The sequence below is a fragment of the Apiotrichum porosum genome, assembly GCF_003942205.1.
Source record: "Apiotrichum porosum strain DSM 27194 chromosome Unknown scaffold_12, whole genome shotgun sequence".
Taxonomy (NCBI): domain Eukaryota; kingdom Fungi; phylum Basidiomycota; class Tremellomycetes; order Trichosporonales; family Trichosporonaceae; genus Apiotrichum; species Apiotrichum porosum.
The window spans coordinates 816,037-831,860 of record NW_021167119.1 but is presented as its reverse complement, the minus strand read 5'-3'; the positions used below and the strand labels follow the sequence as shown (position 1 = coordinate 831,860).

General features: G+C 60.2%; 6 protein-coding genes across 6 annotated transcripts; 2 read left to right on the top strand and 4 right to left on the bottom strand.

The window, feature by feature from the left end:
• Nucleotides 1-311: 311 nt before the first annotated feature.
• EHS24_002367 (uncharacterized protein) lies at nt 312-2,965 on the bottom strand (the record flags this gene model as incomplete). Its single annotated transcript, XM_028618107.1, has 4 exons — nt 312-1,727; nt 2,381-2,545; nt 2,641-2,814; nt 2,930-2,965. 4 exons carry the CDS (start codon nt 2,963-2,965, stop codon nt 312-314), a joined length of 1,791 nt encoding a protein of 596 aa, XP_028473785.1.
• Nucleotides 2,966-3,280: 315 nt separating this feature from the next.
• EHS24_002366 (uncharacterized protein) lies at nt 3,281-4,051 on the top strand (the record flags this gene model as incomplete). The annotated part of the gene is made up of 4 exons (XM_028618106.1): nt 3,281-3,318; nt 3,375-3,423; nt 3,496-3,572; nt 3,736-4,051. The coding sequence occupies 4 exons, from the start codon at nt 3,281-3,283 to the stop codon at nt 4,049-4,051; spliced, it is 480 nt and encodes a 159-aa protein (XP_028473784.1).
• Nucleotides 4,052-4,370: 319 nt separating this feature from the next.
• EHS24_002365 (uncharacterized protein) lies at nt 4,371-6,182 on the bottom strand (the record flags this gene model as incomplete). Its single annotated transcript, XM_028618105.1, has 2 exons — nt 4,371-5,273; nt 5,328-6,182. The coding sequence occupies 2 exons, from the start codon at nt 6,180-6,182 to the stop codon at nt 4,371-4,373; spliced, it is 1,758 nt and encodes a 585-aa protein (XP_028473783.1).
• A 177-nt stretch (nt 6,183-6,359) lies between these two features.
• Nucleotides 6,360-6,667, top strand: EHS24_002364 (uncharacterized protein; the record flags this gene model as incomplete). Its single annotated transcript, XM_028618104.1, has 4 exons — nt 6,360-6,402; nt 6,442-6,474; nt 6,523-6,593; nt 6,632-6,667. 4 exons carry the CDS (start codon nt 6,360-6,362, stop codon nt 6,665-6,667), a joined length of 183 nt encoding a protein of 60 aa, XP_028473782.1.
• Nucleotides 6,668-10,583: 3,916 nt separating this feature from the next.
• On the bottom strand, nt 10,584-12,552 carry EHS24_002363 (uncharacterized protein; the record flags this gene model as incomplete). Its single annotated transcript, XM_028618103.1, has 5 exons — nt 10,584-11,559; nt 11,608-11,809; nt 11,934-12,158; nt 12,288-12,399; nt 12,514-12,552. 5 exons carry the CDS (start codon nt 12,550-12,552, stop codon nt 10,584-10,586), a joined length of 1,554 nt encoding a protein of 517 aa, XP_028473781.1.
• A 1,643-nt stretch (nt 12,553-14,195) lies between these two features.
• On the bottom strand, nt 14,196-15,809 carry EHS24_002362 (uncharacterized protein; the record flags this gene model as incomplete). The annotated part of the gene is made up of 5 exons (XM_028618102.1): nt 14,196-14,380; nt 14,457-14,627; nt 14,683-15,295; nt 15,517-15,623; nt 15,683-15,809. 5 exons carry the CDS (start codon nt 15,807-15,809, stop codon nt 14,196-14,198), a joined length of 1,203 nt encoding a protein of 400 aa, XP_028473780.1.
• Between the last annotated feature and the right edge of the window lie 15 nt (nt 15,810-15,824).

Here is a 15,824-nt window from a genome sequence, read left to right as displayed (position 1 = left end):
TGGTTAACAGGAGGGACTGGGTGATTGAGAAATGGCGAGTGAGTAGGTTGGTGAGACGTGAGACATGTCAGGTGGACGTGGGGGCCGGAATCACATACAGCACTTGTCGAATGCACTGATCCACTGGCCACTGGTCACCCCCACGCGTCCTTGTCGACGGGCGCTCTGCCCGCCGTACATCACACGCCCCGGGTTAGCCGTACCTGCCAACGGCGGTCAGCAGCTCAGCAGGAGAACAGTTCACCAACCCGTTGGCCGTCGAGATGGTTTGGCGGCCGTTCGGAAAGGCAGCACAACAAATGTGCATCTATCTAATCCAGCAGAGCATACCCATCGGGCTCGGTATCCCTGCCTCCGTGCCCGTGCCCGTTACCGTAGTCGCTGTCGTGGTCGGTACTAACCAAGGCCACACGCTCGCGGCGCTCCCTTTCCCGTGACCACTCATGATCCCCGACCTGGGCGCGCTGCTCACGCTGCTCGCGGTGCTGCTCCCAGTATGAATCCGAAACGGCCCTGTCGCCGTTGGCAGTCGACGACAGACTTTGCGGCACACCTTGCCTGCTCAACCGCCTACCGACGTTGCCAGCCGCGCGGACAAACCCAACTCCAAGCTCCTTGACGCCGCGAGAAATCTCGTCGGCGGGCGAGAGCGGAGAGCGCATGTTTGGGAGGGAGAGAGGCGCAGAGATCTCGACGGTCCAGAACACTGGCGCCGTGGTCTCGAGCAGGACGGCCGGTTCAGACGGGAGGAGATGGTTGGAAGTACTCAGGTCACCGCCGAGAGAGGTGACCCAGTCCAGGTTCCACTTGAGACCCTCGGTGCGGACGAACGCTTCGTTTACGCCGACGGGGAGAATGCCGCACGTCTGGCCCATGGTAGCGTGGTCGACTTCGATGAGGTGCACGCCAGTGTCGAGAACCCAAGCGAGCGAGTCGTCGCTGATCACAAACGTGTCCCTGCGCGTACTGCGAAGCTTGAACAGGATCGACATGGTATGCACGGTCTGGTCAAGGCGACCGCTCAGGCCGCCAAAGAAGAGGAGCGAAAAGTGCTTGCCAGAAGCCGATTCGATGCTCTCCACCTCCTCCATGCACTTCATGAGGTCGGTGGCGTATTCGCTTGGGTCGCGCTTGATGGCGACACCACGGGCCGTGTAGTACGCACGCACATCAGGCCGAAGGCTATCGAGGTCGCCCTTGATCATGGTTGGCAACATGGACGCGCGCTCGTCGGGGTCGAGGGCGTCGTAGAGCCGGTTAGCTCCGCCATCGGCACAGAACCGCAGTGTACTCGACGCCCAAGCGCGGAGCAGGGCGTCCTTGCGGGGAATGGAAACGTTGAGGATGATGAGGGCAAAGCTGGAACGGAGAGGCTTGTCGCTCAGCAGTCCAACGGTGGACCATGTCTTGAGTCCAGGATGCTTTTGGCGATACTGGTCGGCCGACATGTTGAAGGCACCCGAGCTGCTGGGGCTGGTGGAGGGCATTGTCTTGGGACGCGTACCGGATGGGACACGCTGTGGTGGGGGCAGACAGTCGACTTCAGACTCGCGTACAGCACGGGTCACAGTTTCGATGATATCGCGTCGGCCCGGCGGCGGTGGCGCCGAGGCTCCTGAAGCCGGGTTGCCGTGAACAGCAGCCGACGAGCTGCGGATGACCTCGAGCACGGAGTCTTCCCTGCGCGACCGGACCCCCTCGCTTGCTGCTGCAGCCGCCAGACTTTGCTGCATGATATCAGAGGGCGTGGTAGTGCTTGTCGGCTGTTGACGCGTCGGGCCATCGCTCCATGCCGATGCCGACGAGGATGATAACGATTCTGGCCGAGTGTCTGTTTTCGCCCCATAGCTGTTCTGTCGGGGTGGGAGTGCGGGGCCCGGCCGCCTGATGCTTGGCTTGCGTGGGGGAAGAGGAGGTCCGACTTTGTGGGTCGACGACGGTGGGGGATGGTCGAGTGGCATCAGCGGAGTGGGGGCAGCCGCTGCTGCGCCCAGGCGAAATGGATTGTTGCTTCCGACGGCCCCGATAACCGATGACGTCGAGTATGTGCGTGTCTTCGCCGGCGACGTCGTTGGAGAAGGTGAATCGCGGAACGGGTCAAGACTGTGCCCAGCAGGCAGCGACTTGCGGACAGTGGCGCGTCGGCTGGGGGGCGAGGGCGGCGCAGGAGGTGGGGTCAAGCGGCGAGGAGGGAGGATAGGCTTTGGTGCAGGTAGGGGGGATACACGGGACGGGCCACCTGTACTGCCAGTCGCGCTAACCGCGCGGCGTGGGGGTGCCAGAGGCAAGATCTCTGGGTCCAATGGAAGCGGATCAACTACAAGGAGAGAGAGAGAGAGAACGTCAGCAGAGTTGCTACTGGGAGCTGATGAACACGCACTAGGCACAAAGACGAGGTCGACGTCCAGCGCCTTGGGGGAGGACGCGGCGTGCGTGGTGAGCGCGGTGAGCGTGGGTTGACAGGCGCGACATGCGCGAGGAGGCGGAGGACGGCGTAAACCTGGTTGGCAGCAAGTCTCCCATCTCCGGGAACGAGCTCGAGGACCTGTTTGGTGGCGACGCGTCAGCACGCGATCAATAGGTGGTGTGGCCCATCAATGGAGACTCCGGGCCGAAATCGATCTCTGGACTGGCACCCACGTCATTGACGACCGCGCTGGGCACATCGAGGCGCTCGACGGCAAAGTCGCGCACAATGTCGCGATCAAAACGGACGCTACCGTCGGCATCAAGGCCACCGTCACCCTCGCGGGCCTGCGCGAGGGCCAAGAGGTCCAGGTATCGCGTGTACGCGCGGAACTCTGTCGGTGAGAGCTGTGGGGTGGCGCAGAAGCATGTCCCGACGGCGATAGACAGAGCACGGCAGAGGTTGGGCAAGAGAGCGTCAGCTGCGACAGCGATGGTGGCGGACAGGAGATGAGAAACTCACCGCCGATACGTGGAGCTCTGGAGGCCTGTCGTGCATAGCAAGAGCGATGGGGAGACGGGGGGTTGAGTGAAGGGAATGAATGGGGGAATGGGAACAAGGACACACTCAAATCGAATCTAAATCTCACCCTCAAACCCGGGCGTCCCTCAAGGCACGGCAATTTCATTACAAACGTATTGAACACTAAGATTACGTTCCCAAACTTGGTCTTATTAGGGGAGTTAGAAAATGCCCATTAGAGAGTAGACGGTCACGTGACTCATGACGGAGCTGGCGCGTTCGAGCCACAGGCCACGACAACCACAACCACAACTCCACTTGACATCATCGTCCATTCTCTCCATACCCATAATGGTTTACCTCGACTACAACACTGCTGCCGTCCCAAAGTACGTCCACTCGAGTTCTCTGTTATTCCACCTCCCGCCTTCTTACTCACCGTCAGATCTCTCCCCAACCCACCAGGGTTCGGCCAGTTCGGCCGCGACGGCAAGGTGCGTTCCCGCAAATACCGCGAGAGAAGATATTGGCGCGTCTAGAGGACTCCCACTGACGTACCTTTCCAGTCTCGACCAGAGGCGACCAAGTCGGTCGCTAATGCCACTGAACTGAAGTTGAAGCGCGCATGGGAGGTGTCGTTTGCGTGAGTTGCTTGGTTGCTCGGGCCGCACGTTGTGTGTGTCTTGCGCTGGCTGAGCTGCTGAATGCACTTTCAGCTCGTTCATCGAGACCAAGGGACACTCATGTCTCCTGTGTTCAATTATCTGGCCAGCGTGGCTACCTGGAACACGAAGCTGACCCCGCAGCCCCGCCAAGCAACTGCCCATGCAGGCGATCATGCTCTACTTTTCCGGGTCGGGTGTCCAGATCTTCTCGCTCGGCACAATCTTCATGCTCGTCACTGGGCCCATTGGCGCGCTCCTGGGTATTCTGCGCAGTGAGTTGAAACTTGAGACTTGGCTTGTGTCGGGAAACACGGGGCGACGAGCACCTGCCGGCCTCGACAGGCAGGCCTCTCCCCTGCCGGCAGGTGAACAGCAGGTATTGCCTCCCACGCTTTACCTATGTAGTAGAAGTGCTGTGCCCCACCTCGACTTTGCACCCCTCATCTACTGCCCTTGACAAGCAACTGACGCCCAGCATTCGAGCCCTTCCGCACTCCTCGTGCCGGCGGCGATCTGACGTATGCCCTCCTCTTCCCGCCCATGCTCGTGTTCGTGCTGTGCAACCTGGCCACATTTGCCCTGGGTCTCTACAAGTGCTGGACAATGGGCATCCTCCCCTCTGGAGCGGCCGACTGGCTCCAGTTTGAGACCCGCGGCGTCGCTCCTGAATGGAGTGCCGTGCGGTCCTTGCTTCTCGGATAAGTTTAATATTGTAGTGCAGTGGGCAGCAAGGAAGGTAGTCTAGAGGGCCCGAGTGACGGCCAGATGACATATTATTACGATAAACTGTCTATCCCATTCTCAGTGGGCAGGTCAAGTGCGGCAGAGGGTGCAGTGGAAGCTGGCTCGGCCGGCGTGCCCGGCATCGAGTCCACCTCCCCAAGGTACCTGGCTCCTCCCACTGTCGAGTCGACGTGGTTGTTCTCGGTGGGCGCATTGATCATTGCCTCGACGTTCTTGGGCAAGTCGACGCGCTCATAAAAGAGCATAAACACCTGCCCTCGTGTAGCCGCCAGCTCGTCTGCTCCTACTTCGTCCACGTCCGCATCTGAGATCCTCAGCCATCCCTTCCCTGGCACACCGAGGGGAGCGTTGGGTTTGCGCCTGATGGCGACGTAATGGCCCGAGCTATGCGTGTAGCCATAGTGCAGGATGACTGACTGAAGGCGATACAGCGCGCGCGGGGCCGGGCCCGCACCTGCGCCAGCCTTGATCATGCCGGCGACGTTGAGGCTCTCGGGTCGGGGCTCCCACACGCCGCGGGCCATGTGAGGGCCCATGTCGAACATGAGCGGGTAGGCGATGCGCGCAGTCTTCTTCAGCAGCTGTCCGTATGGTGTGTACTCGGAGCGCACAAAGAGGAACCGCAGTGTACGCGGTGCGCGGGTCACGGCCGTTTCGCGGATAGTGTCTGTTCGGACCGTCTCCCACTTGACGTTGGGCGTGTCGAGGGCAGGGACGCCAGCGTCCACCATGGCGGCCAGTCGTTTCGCAGTGCGAATCACGGTCGCGCGCTTCTTCTTGCCCGCAGCAGACTCGGCCTCGGAAACGGGTTGCGTCGCGGCTTTGGCAGCATACTTTTCGGCGGTGGCTCGGAGCGTGCACATGTCGCATGTCACGCCTTCGAGAGCCTCGGGTGCAAGGTACTCGGAGATGCACTCATCAAGTGTCGCGTCACCCTTTATGTTGTTGTCAGCATTGAGGTGCGTGTGTTCATGAACGCTCCAACTCACACTTTTTGGGATCGGCAGCTCCATTCCTCCGAGCGTGTCCGTGCGGATAACGTCGCTGTACCCGCAACGACGGCACACACGGCGGCGTGCGAGTAACCCTTCCCACGGTTGGGCCAGGCCGGACTCTGGGCGGCGGAATGGTGCGCGCACAGTCGGGGCAACAGAGGGTGCACGCGACGACGTCCAGGAAGATGACGAGATGGAAGCTGGCGGGGAAGGCGACGGTTCGCGCGTGGGTGGGGAAAAGTCGAGAGCCTGGCCGAGACCACGCGTGCGGGCAATCTCCTTGACGACCTTTGTTGCCTCATCGCTGACTGCCTCGGCGAGGACGACGAAGAGCTCGTGCGCGTCTTGCTGTTCGCGGGTGGCGAGGAGACGACGGACTTGGGGTAACGCCGAGAGGGCCGCAATGAGCGCGTGTGGGCGGAGCGCGGGGGGTGTACGCGCATGTCCGGTGTTGAGTTCGGTCAAGAGGTCAAGGAGCGCGTCGGTCACTGGGGTTGGGACATCGGCGTTGATGGCCAGCGAGACGATGCGTTCGAGGTGAGCAAGCTGGGTTGGCAACGAAGCAAATGCCTGCAACACGCTGTTCATGTAACAGAGCGTGCCGCTGAGGTTGACCATGCCTGGATACTTGTCTCCAGGATCTATTGGGGGAGGGTGCGAACCGCCTCGTGCTCCGCCATTGCTGACGGGACTGGCGCCTGCGCGGGGCAGCGATGGCAGGCCGGGGAGGCCTGGGATGGAGGGTGTCAGCCCGGCGGCGAAAAGACCGCCCATGATGACGGTGAAGGCGAGGACGAGGGCGGCGACGATGTAGGGGAGGAGCGCGGCCGTGTCATGGGGAGGGACCATGGGGCATGGAGGGCGGTGCCGATGGTCCAGGACGGTGAAAGTGGTGTGATGGATGGTGACGGAATGAGATGGTGACACACGGCGAATTTGGCTGGTGGATGGATGTGGATGATGGGGTTAAACGCGTCATCTCCACGGACCTTCTGGGCGGCCAATTGTCCTTCCTCGCCATCCACCATGCCCGACGACCGTCTGCAAAACGCACGCGAAACACTAGACAGTGAGTTGCACAATGATCAATATAGTAGCTCACAACCAGCGCTGCATGACCTCTCGCAGCTCCTCCAGACCGGTACGCATCGGCTCCGCATTGGCCCCCAGCAAAACACTGACGCGCCAGGTCTTGATAAACAAACCCTCTCCATCTGCGTTGGCATGATCGAGGCCGGCGCCAACCCCGATACCCTTGCTGTAAGTCTTCCACTGGTCGCTGTGAAACTGACATTCAGGCTGTCATCAAGGAGCTGCGCAAGGAGAAGGAATAGGCCTTGGTCTGCGCGACGCGTTCTGTCTCGGAACCCCCCAGGCAGGACCCCTACCTTCCGTGCTCGTCTTCCTGGCATAACACTGGCATCACGGCTGTTCTTTACGTTGTACGACCTCTGCATACTGTATACAAGGTTCCGACATAACTCCTTTCGCCCCCAGTGACGGCCCAATGGCGTCGGGCGCCAGTTGGCTGGCCAGTGCAGCCTGGACAGGAAGCGTCACATCGCTGACACTGAAGGCTCACCGCGGGCAACGCAAGAACACCAACGCGGAGGGGCAGTCGTGTGCTGAGAGCAGTTATACGCTGAGGACTGACAGACCTCACCCTCACCTCTGGCGACACGCCAGTCCTCCACGTCTTCCAGTGGCTCTACCGACCGGGCGTCCACGCGATCATATTCTGGTGCGCGGAGCACGTAGAGCGACATCGCTACAGGCTGCTCCGTACATGGACCGCTGGGGAGTAGTTGGAGGGAGGCCACGGATGGTCTCAACGACGAAGACGGGAACCGTTCTGCGACTATTCGGGCTTCGAGAACCGTGGTGGCGACAATTGCCCGTCTGAAACGCGGCGCGCCCGTCTGAGCTGGTCGCGAGATCGCCAACTCGCTCGATTTTTAGACTACGTCCCGAGCGCCGTCCCGAACACCGAGCTTCGTTCCCTCGTCCACAGCCTCTCCAGACAAGTGTGCCCCTCGTCACTGTCACGTGATTGACCTCTACCAACAGTCAACATCACGGTTGGATGGAAGGTCGACATGAGTGACCAAAACTCGTCACCATCTCGTGCTGCTCCCAGCCCAGCGATACGTACCATGTACCACCACTGCATGACATGCCAGAGTGGGAGTGCCAAGAGCATGGCCAATTTCAATCTTGTGCCTTTAATACGTCAGGCGTCTGGACCATGTCTACATACTTCCTCCTCGGTCACCTTCGGCGACCCAGACGGCCATCTTACGTTTGCTTGATGAGCCAATGGCCGTTTCTGACGTCGAGACGCCGAGATGGCCTTCCACTGATATCCACTCCTTCCCGTAATCTCATGAACCAGCCTGGAGTGTGGCGGCAGCCGATACGGGCTCACAACAGCATGCCCGGCGGCCATGAAGGCCACCGGGAGCCCCTCGGGGCCCGCTGCGGGTCGTCAGAGCATGCTCGCAGTCCCATTGTGGAGCTGGGTGTTGGGATATGATGGTTGGAGGCCCGAATGGCCAATTTGTGGTCGCGATTTTGGTGCGACGCGACGAATGTGGCGCACCCATTTCCCACAATTAGCCAACCTGTCGCTCGGGTCCCTCGGCAACCCTCCGCTGTGTGTCTGCGACGCGTGCCCTCAGTATGCTCCTTTGGATATCCTGGCACTATCCAAGACATGTTGGAGATATGCTGGCGCCAAGGGTTGGTAGAGGGGTTGGCCATGTGACCAGATCGCAACAACGACTGCCGCCGGTCGGGCACCGAAGTCTTCATCGCGGCGGCCGGACGCAGCCCGGCGCCCGAAATGGCCGACCATGTCCTCCATGGCCGCCGCTAAGCACCAACACACTGTCACGGCCGCCGCTTGCGGTGCGGCGTCGCACATCGAAAGGGGACTGCATGCTGGAGTTTGGGTCGACAACGATACCCCGAAGGCCGAGGTGGACGCGTACTCTGTGTGGGTGTTGTAGTCGCCTAGGTTGGGAGCTCGGCGTCGGCGATGGCGAGAACGATGCGAAGGGTGTACTCCGTAGTCCGAGGTCTCTACGCCAGACATACGTCACTATCTGCGCTGCTACTGTACTGTACTGAACATCCGTACCTTCATCCTAACACCGACAACACTCACAACCCACCAACCGTTGAACCGCAATCGCAAACGGACTGGCGTCTGTTGTGTCGCGCACTCTTTGTCATCTTGGCCGCACCGGCGTCCGCCAACGTGATACAGAACTAGTCAGCAATGCGTCTCAGCAATGCATTCAGACGTGGTTGTCATATTATTTTTGTCACAGTCCGCGAGCCAAGGACCGAGGAGGAGTCCGTGCCCGGTCGGTTGATTGTTGGCACGAGGCTGTGCTCTATTTCACGTTTCACGAGAGCCAGCAGTGGGAGCGCGCCGACGAGGCACGCGGAATGGCGAGGGGGGGCCTGCGGGCCAAGAGTCTTGGGCGTCATTGTTGTGTCCTGTGACCACCTCTGGCCGGTGGAGTGCTGCGACGCGCATGGCCTGGCTGGGTGGGCTCGCTCAACGAAAATCGCGAAATACCACCAATTGCCCAGCTGCGCGCCGTTTCTTCCCTCGTAGCGTCCCTCTTCATCCAAAGTTGACATTCAGAGCCGATAAGACTTACTTTACCACCTGCCGCTTCACAATCCACACCATTTAGTGTCCGGTGCACACTGTACAGCAGAGGGGCAACAGGGATGGAGCATACGTCGACACACACCGGCGACAGCTGGAAGGAATTGACAGCAGCGACTGGCAAGACTCGCAACTGAGGCGTAAAGCAGCTCCAGGTCTGAAGACTCGATCCCAGAATAGGAATGCCCTCCTTTACAGCTTACGTGTGCTGCTGCTTGCCGTCTCACGGTCTACATGTCGGCATCCCCGCCCGTGCGCCGAACACTGCAAACGACGACGGCCGACGACCATTCTCTCGTTCAGAATGACGTCGATGTGCGGCCACCGCACCTCCACTTCCTCGCTATCTGACAACAACAACAACAATTGCCGTGTCGCACCTCGGCTCCATGGGGACTGTGTGTGCCCCTTTTTTCAATGGCAAACCCCTGTGCGCGTACGGCTCCACTCTCCGTTCGGGGCTCGTTACTGAGACCATAGACACTGAGGGCACGCCTAGGGTCCGCGTCGTGTAGCCCGGAGACGGCAAAAGGTGGACGAGCCCCAGGGGCGGCCGCATGCGCAGTCCGTCGGGCCGTACATGAGTGTGGTCTCTCCGTGGGCCCTGGCGGACGCCGCGATGAGAGGTAAAGCGGTGGTACAGTAGTACTACGGCTACTCCAACAAGTCACGGCACACAGGCAAGAGCCGTCGCTACCTGTGAGCAGACCAGGGGAGGCCGGCCCCACGGTCGTGGCGAACGACCCCGGCGGGGAAGGAAAGCCACAGCGAGAGCGGCCAGCCGGTGCATTTTCGGTGCGGTTTGGACTCTACTGTGGCAAGACAAAAGACGAGTATGATACCCGTTCCGATGACGGCTCAAACAATCGAGCCCGATCTTGATATTTACGTCACAGATGGCGGGCTCTGGTCACAGTAGTCACAATTTTTATTGCATTTTTATTTTTATTTTTAAAAAACAAATTGTAGGTAAGTACATCATGACCAGCTTGGGACGAAAGTTGGGGAGCTGCGGGTGTGGGTTTGCTGTGCCGCTGCCTGTGCAAGCCTGTTCTTGGTATGTGTCTCTTGGGGCATGGTGTGTGCAGGTGCGGGGTGCGCTCGAGGTCGAGCAGGCCCGGAAACACGAGGCTCAAGTCTGGCTCGGGGCCTAGGCTTGCGATACCCATGTCGAATGGATCGAACATGGCTTCTGGTGGTGGCTAGGCGGGGGAGCTGAGAAGCTCCGAGAAGGGTGAAGGAGACGGGGGCCCTTCCGCCAACTGCCACAATGAAGAAGAGTGTGCAAAGGAAGGAAAAAGCGACGGAAATCACAATTTAAATACCAGTGCTATTGACGCTATATTTGATGCCGTTGTGGCTCACGCAAACACTGCGCCTCGCCACGGCCTCCAGCTCATCCCCCGTCACGCCCCTGCCCTCGCTCTCTCTGTGCTTCTTCAAGTGGATTGTCATATCTGCTCTATGGAGCGTACAATACAGGCACTATTACAACGCGGTCGCTGTCTGTCTGCTTTCTCCCCGAGTCACACCACCGCTTTTTTCGCCACCGCACTGATGCCGATGCTTTACAGGCGCTGGTCCTTGGGCATCTTGCGCATGAGCTGGCGGACACCGAGGTCACCGAGGACCTCCTCGGCGCCGCCGAGGATGGCGTCAAACTTCTGGGTGCGCTGGAACTGCTCGACGAGCTTGCCCATGCCGGTCTTGGTGAGGCCGCGGCCACCAAAGATCTGGACGGCGTCGTCGCCAATCTCGGCCGAGACGCGGGTGCACATCATCTTGAGGAAGGCGATCTGGCCGGCGAGGTTGGAGCTCTGCTGCTTGTACGACATGTTGCACATCTGGTAGGTGACGTTCTCGAGCCAGGCCTGCATGGCCTCGACCTTTGCGATCATAAAGGCGAGCTTTTGGCGGATGACGGGCTGGGCGAGCAGGGGCTTGCCAAAGACGTAGCGCTGGGCACACCACTGGAGGCACTCCTCGACCACGAGACGCGACGAGCGGGCGGAACCGCAGCACATGACCCAACGCTCGTGGTTGAAGTTGGAGAGGATGACGAGCAGGCCACCGTCCTCGGGGCCGAGCATGTTCTCCGCGGGGATGACAACGTTGTCAAAGGTAATGTAGGCAGTACCAGCGGCGGTCGAGTACGAGGTCTTGATCTGCTTGGTCTCGACACCCTCACCACGGGGAACGAGGAAGACGGTCAGACCGCCCTCGGTACGGCAGCCGACGGTGAAGTAGTCCGAGTGCATGCCGCCAGTGATCCACTTCTTGGTACCGTTGATGGTCCAGGTCTTGCCGTCCTCCGACTTGACGGCGGTAGTGCGCAGACCGGCGACATCGGAACCGGCAAAGGCCTCCGAGATGGCGAGCGAAATGACCTTTTCGCTGGAGAGGACCTCGTTGAGGACCTTGGTGCGGAGGGGCTCCTGGCCAAAGTTCATCACGGGAGGGAGACCGATAACCATGCCGCCGTTGAGACCGTCGGCGTATCCACGGCCAGCGGCACGGACGAGCTCCTGGGTCATGACCAGCTCGCTGAGGAATGTCAGCTGACTGCAAAAACGACGCACGGGCTCAGCTCACTGGAAGTAGTCAAAGTCCTCGCCCTTGACGCCGCCAAAGAGCTCCTTGCCGTGGAGGTGCTTGCCGGGGCCGAGACGCATAGCGTTGATGTTGGTCTTGGCATCGCCCATGAACTTGAGAACCTCGGCCGACGCGCGCTTGCCATTCTCCTCGCATGCCTGGGCATCGGCGTAGAGGGTCGAGTCGACGAACTCGCGCACAGCTGTGTGTCTTGTTAGCCGGGTATCCCGGGTTACCGCATTTACACCTCCACGTTGCGGGGTAATTTAGGCACAGCAGCGCGCGCTATCCAATGCGGGCCAGTGTATGACAACAACTGTACTCACCCTTCTGGAGGCTGCGGTGGGAGTCGTTGTAGTAAGGGCTCTTGAAGGCCGGGGTGAGCCAAGTGGGCTCAGCGTAGGGGACGCGCGAGAGGTCTCCGGGCTCGGGGACCTTGATCTTGCGCTTGGAACCCTCAATCTGGCCGATCTGGAGACGCTTGTACTGGGGCTTGAGGAGGACCTCGTGGCGGTGAAGACCAAAGAAGACAGTCGTAGCGTCCTTGCCGGCTGGGAAAGACGTCAGTGAATGGTCCTCTTGGCATTGACGGCGACTGGATTGGCCGGACGCTGCGCCGGTTCCGCAACCGGCAGAGAGACGCCAGCCACTTGCCCTCGCCACCGCCTTCTGTTACTCACCGACCTCGGCGTCGAGGAGGACACCAGCACCACCGGGGTGGAGCCTTGCAAACTTGGAGAGGTCGTAGACGATGCTGTCAATGATGACCCAGAGGTCGCCGGCCTTGTTGTGCTGTGCGATGCGTCAGCCAAGAGGGAAAAGGTGAAAACGGGATGGGTGAGCCAGGGCGCAGTTGGGGCCTTCGCCCCCCTCCCGCCGAGTTGCGGCGTGTTGATGTTTTCTCACCTGTGCGACCTCGTCGCGGGTCATGGACTTGAGGGACATTGTGTATGGATGTGACTGGGGCGTGGGAGTGGATAGCGAGAGAGAGATGCGCAGGGCGAGAGAGAATAGGCCTTTTTAAGACGGATGGGATGGGAGAAAAACGAAACCGGCCACCAAAAGCTCACACACCCATTTGCCCCTCTCTCCCTCACTCCCGCACGCGCGCGCTCTCTGTCGTCCCGGTTAACCGGTATGATGACGCGGTACGGAGGTAAAAAACGACGCGTCCTGTGGTATCCACGCAAGCTCATAGGCTGTGCCCATGCATACACTCCCCCCCGTGGGCCCCGCTGACACCCCGGGTATACAAAACAACATGCTTCGGCGGAGGCATGTGCGCAGGTGAGCGCAGAGTGATCAGAGTACCAGAGTGAGTGGCGTGGAATAGGCTTGCTCTCACAGGATCACAGACAGCGCACAACCGGATAACAAAGGGTACAGGTTTACCGGCTTACCGGGCGCATACAAATGTCGGTGCTTCGGTTGGTTTGCTCACACTCGATCACCACTCACCGCACCGCCTGTGTGTAACTGATCACTGAGCGCGCGAGTCAGCCTGCAGCGCCGTGACAGCATGCATGTGGCCCATCTGCCCGCAGCTGGAAAAAGCCAACACCGGCCAGGCCTCTCTGCCACCGCCATCGCAAATATTACGTAATTACTCCCGGTTACGCGCAGACGGTGTCTTAAGGCACCGGCAATCTCGCCAAACCATAATGTAAGGTTGCACGTTGGCACACACGTTAAAGTGCCTTGGATGAACTACGTATATTACCAAGCTGGCCGGGGTTCGAATCCGGGAAGGAAACATGTGATAAATGGTGATAAATGCTGGTGGGACAAAGACTACACTGGATTAGGATTACGTATATTACCAAGCTGGCCGGAGTCCTAATCTACGATGACATTTGCCCGGTGCCGCGGTGAAGACGCCCGCACAGAAGAATGAGAGAGCGAGAGAGAGAGCGAGAGAAGAAACACTGGCCAGTGTACAGGAGGACCAGAGAGAGATGGAGAGAAGCGACCATCTTTTTTGGCTTGTTGTTGCAGGTTCTCGAAGCCATTCCCTTGCACGTGGCTGTCGCAGAGACCGGGCCATTGGCACTTGTCTGGGCATTTCAGTGACACCCAGGCTGGACTGTAGAATGGCACCGTGGCCGAAGCAACAGACAGCAGTGGCAATGAGGCAGATGGGAGATGAACTGGACGGCCCACAGCGTGGCAGCCAGAGCGTCGAACGCGAGGACATGTGGCAGAATCCACACTTGCTGGATCAATGCAGTTGACCACAAATGACCGGCGACAGGCTAGAGGTCCACATGCCCGCAGGCCACAGGTCTACAAACCCCCAGTATCCAGTGCCCCACGACGCACGGACTTGTCCAACTCGGCGCTCACGGCGGCCGGATAGACGAGACGCCGGGCGCTCATCTCCGATCTCCGCAACGCCATCGGCCCATCATCAGTCCATACAACGACGACCCTGTCGGCCCTCGACCCACATCTCTGCCGAGCGCCGAATGGGGTACAGCGAAACAGTCACATACTAGTACACTATAGTGGAACCGTTGTACTCTAAACACATTGAAAACAAAGGACGAAAACAAAGTCCCCCCCCCACTGGATGCAAACTGGGTTTCTCCTCATGTAAACGTCGGCAGCCACTCGTCGCGACGGCGAATCCGGCGGTCAAGCTCGACGACCTCGTGGCTGTCGCCGCCGAGACGGGCTATGAGGCGCCTGCGGTAGTATCGTGCCAGCGCGGGACACGTGTCCAGCGACTCATGCACCATGGCCACGGTGGCTTTGTGCAGGGGGTGGTTGGAGGCTGCGGCGGAATCGTCAGCCACAGCACGAGGAACGTCGTGGGCTGCTGCATGAGCTGCTGCAGCAGCTGTACTCACAAGTGGCCTCGGGTTCGGATAAGACTGCCTCGAGCACAAACTTGGCCAGGGCACCGACAATGACTGTGGCGAAGATGGCCAGCCAGCCGCGCAGAAGGCACACGAGCCATAGGGGAAGGACAAAGAGGAAGACGTTGAGACACAGCCGAACGGTGATCATCGGCTGCGGGTCTGTAGGACGTTAGCTGCGGACCCGGAAGCTCCACCTGTGCTCCACTCCACTCACCCGCATACACGCCCTCTGCTTCGCTGAGACACGCGTTCAGGCCCTTGACCACGTCCAGCGCGCGGTTCCCCTGCAGTGCCGTCCATCCACCACGGTCAGTCGGGAGCTCGACAAAGCCCATAATGTACGCCTCGAGGAGGCGCAGCAGCGCGAGGGGCATGTTGGACGGGTGTGGCGTGTGGAGGTTTGATTTTTTGCTGGGCGTCAAGGGCGCCACCAGCGACTTGTCGTCGTCGCCGCCCTCGTCATCGCTGTTGGGTGCCTTGCCATTGCCGTTGCCGTTGCTCGTACCATTCCCATTGGGACTACTGCTGCTGCTGCTGAGACCGTTCGCATGCAGACGTGCGCCGTCGATAGTGGGCTTTTGCGGCGACCCAGACCCCGAGGGCCCAGCATGGACAGCGGCGAACCGCACACGGGCCTCGGTACGCTTCAGACTGGTGAGGTAGCCGGCGGGCAAGAGATCGCACAGAGGGGGGTGCGGCAGCGCACGTGTGCCTAACAGGTGGTGCTGGAGCGCGACAGGGAACGATGCGAGCACACCGAGGAGCTCCTCTGTACGGTCTGCGTCGGGGAGAGGCGCAGGGACGGTTGTGGTCTTGGAAGGAGTGTCCTGTGCTTCTGGCAAGTCGTGGCTTCCCTTTTGCGGAGACGAACGGGGCGATGCCCGTGGACTGCCTGACGAGTTTGAGGTCGTCGAGTGAGTGAGAAGCGTGGGCGAGGACGCGAGCGCTGTGCGAGCAGACGAGACTGAGATCTGGCGCAGAAAGTGTCAGGTGGTGAGAAAGGCTGTGATGGGAGGTGCCCCGTGGGAGTTTGACCAAAGCTACTCACGATGCGGAGGCCGTCGCGCACTAGCGCCTGCACCCGGGCCCATACGGCGGCGCGCTTCCTTCTACGAGTCGCCGATGGCCGCTCGTCTAAGAGCTTGACGGTGAAGACTAGGAAGCAAGGTCAGAAATCGACAACGCATGGACGAAACGGCGGGCGGCAAACTTACGGATGGCCGCAATGGCGACACTGTACGAGGCCCATTTGTGGACTGTGTCCGAGGTATCGACATGCAGGAACTGGATAGCGTAGGTGAGCAGTTGGGTGTAGAGGGCCAGTACAGCGAGGTGGGCCATGCGTATGCCGGTTCT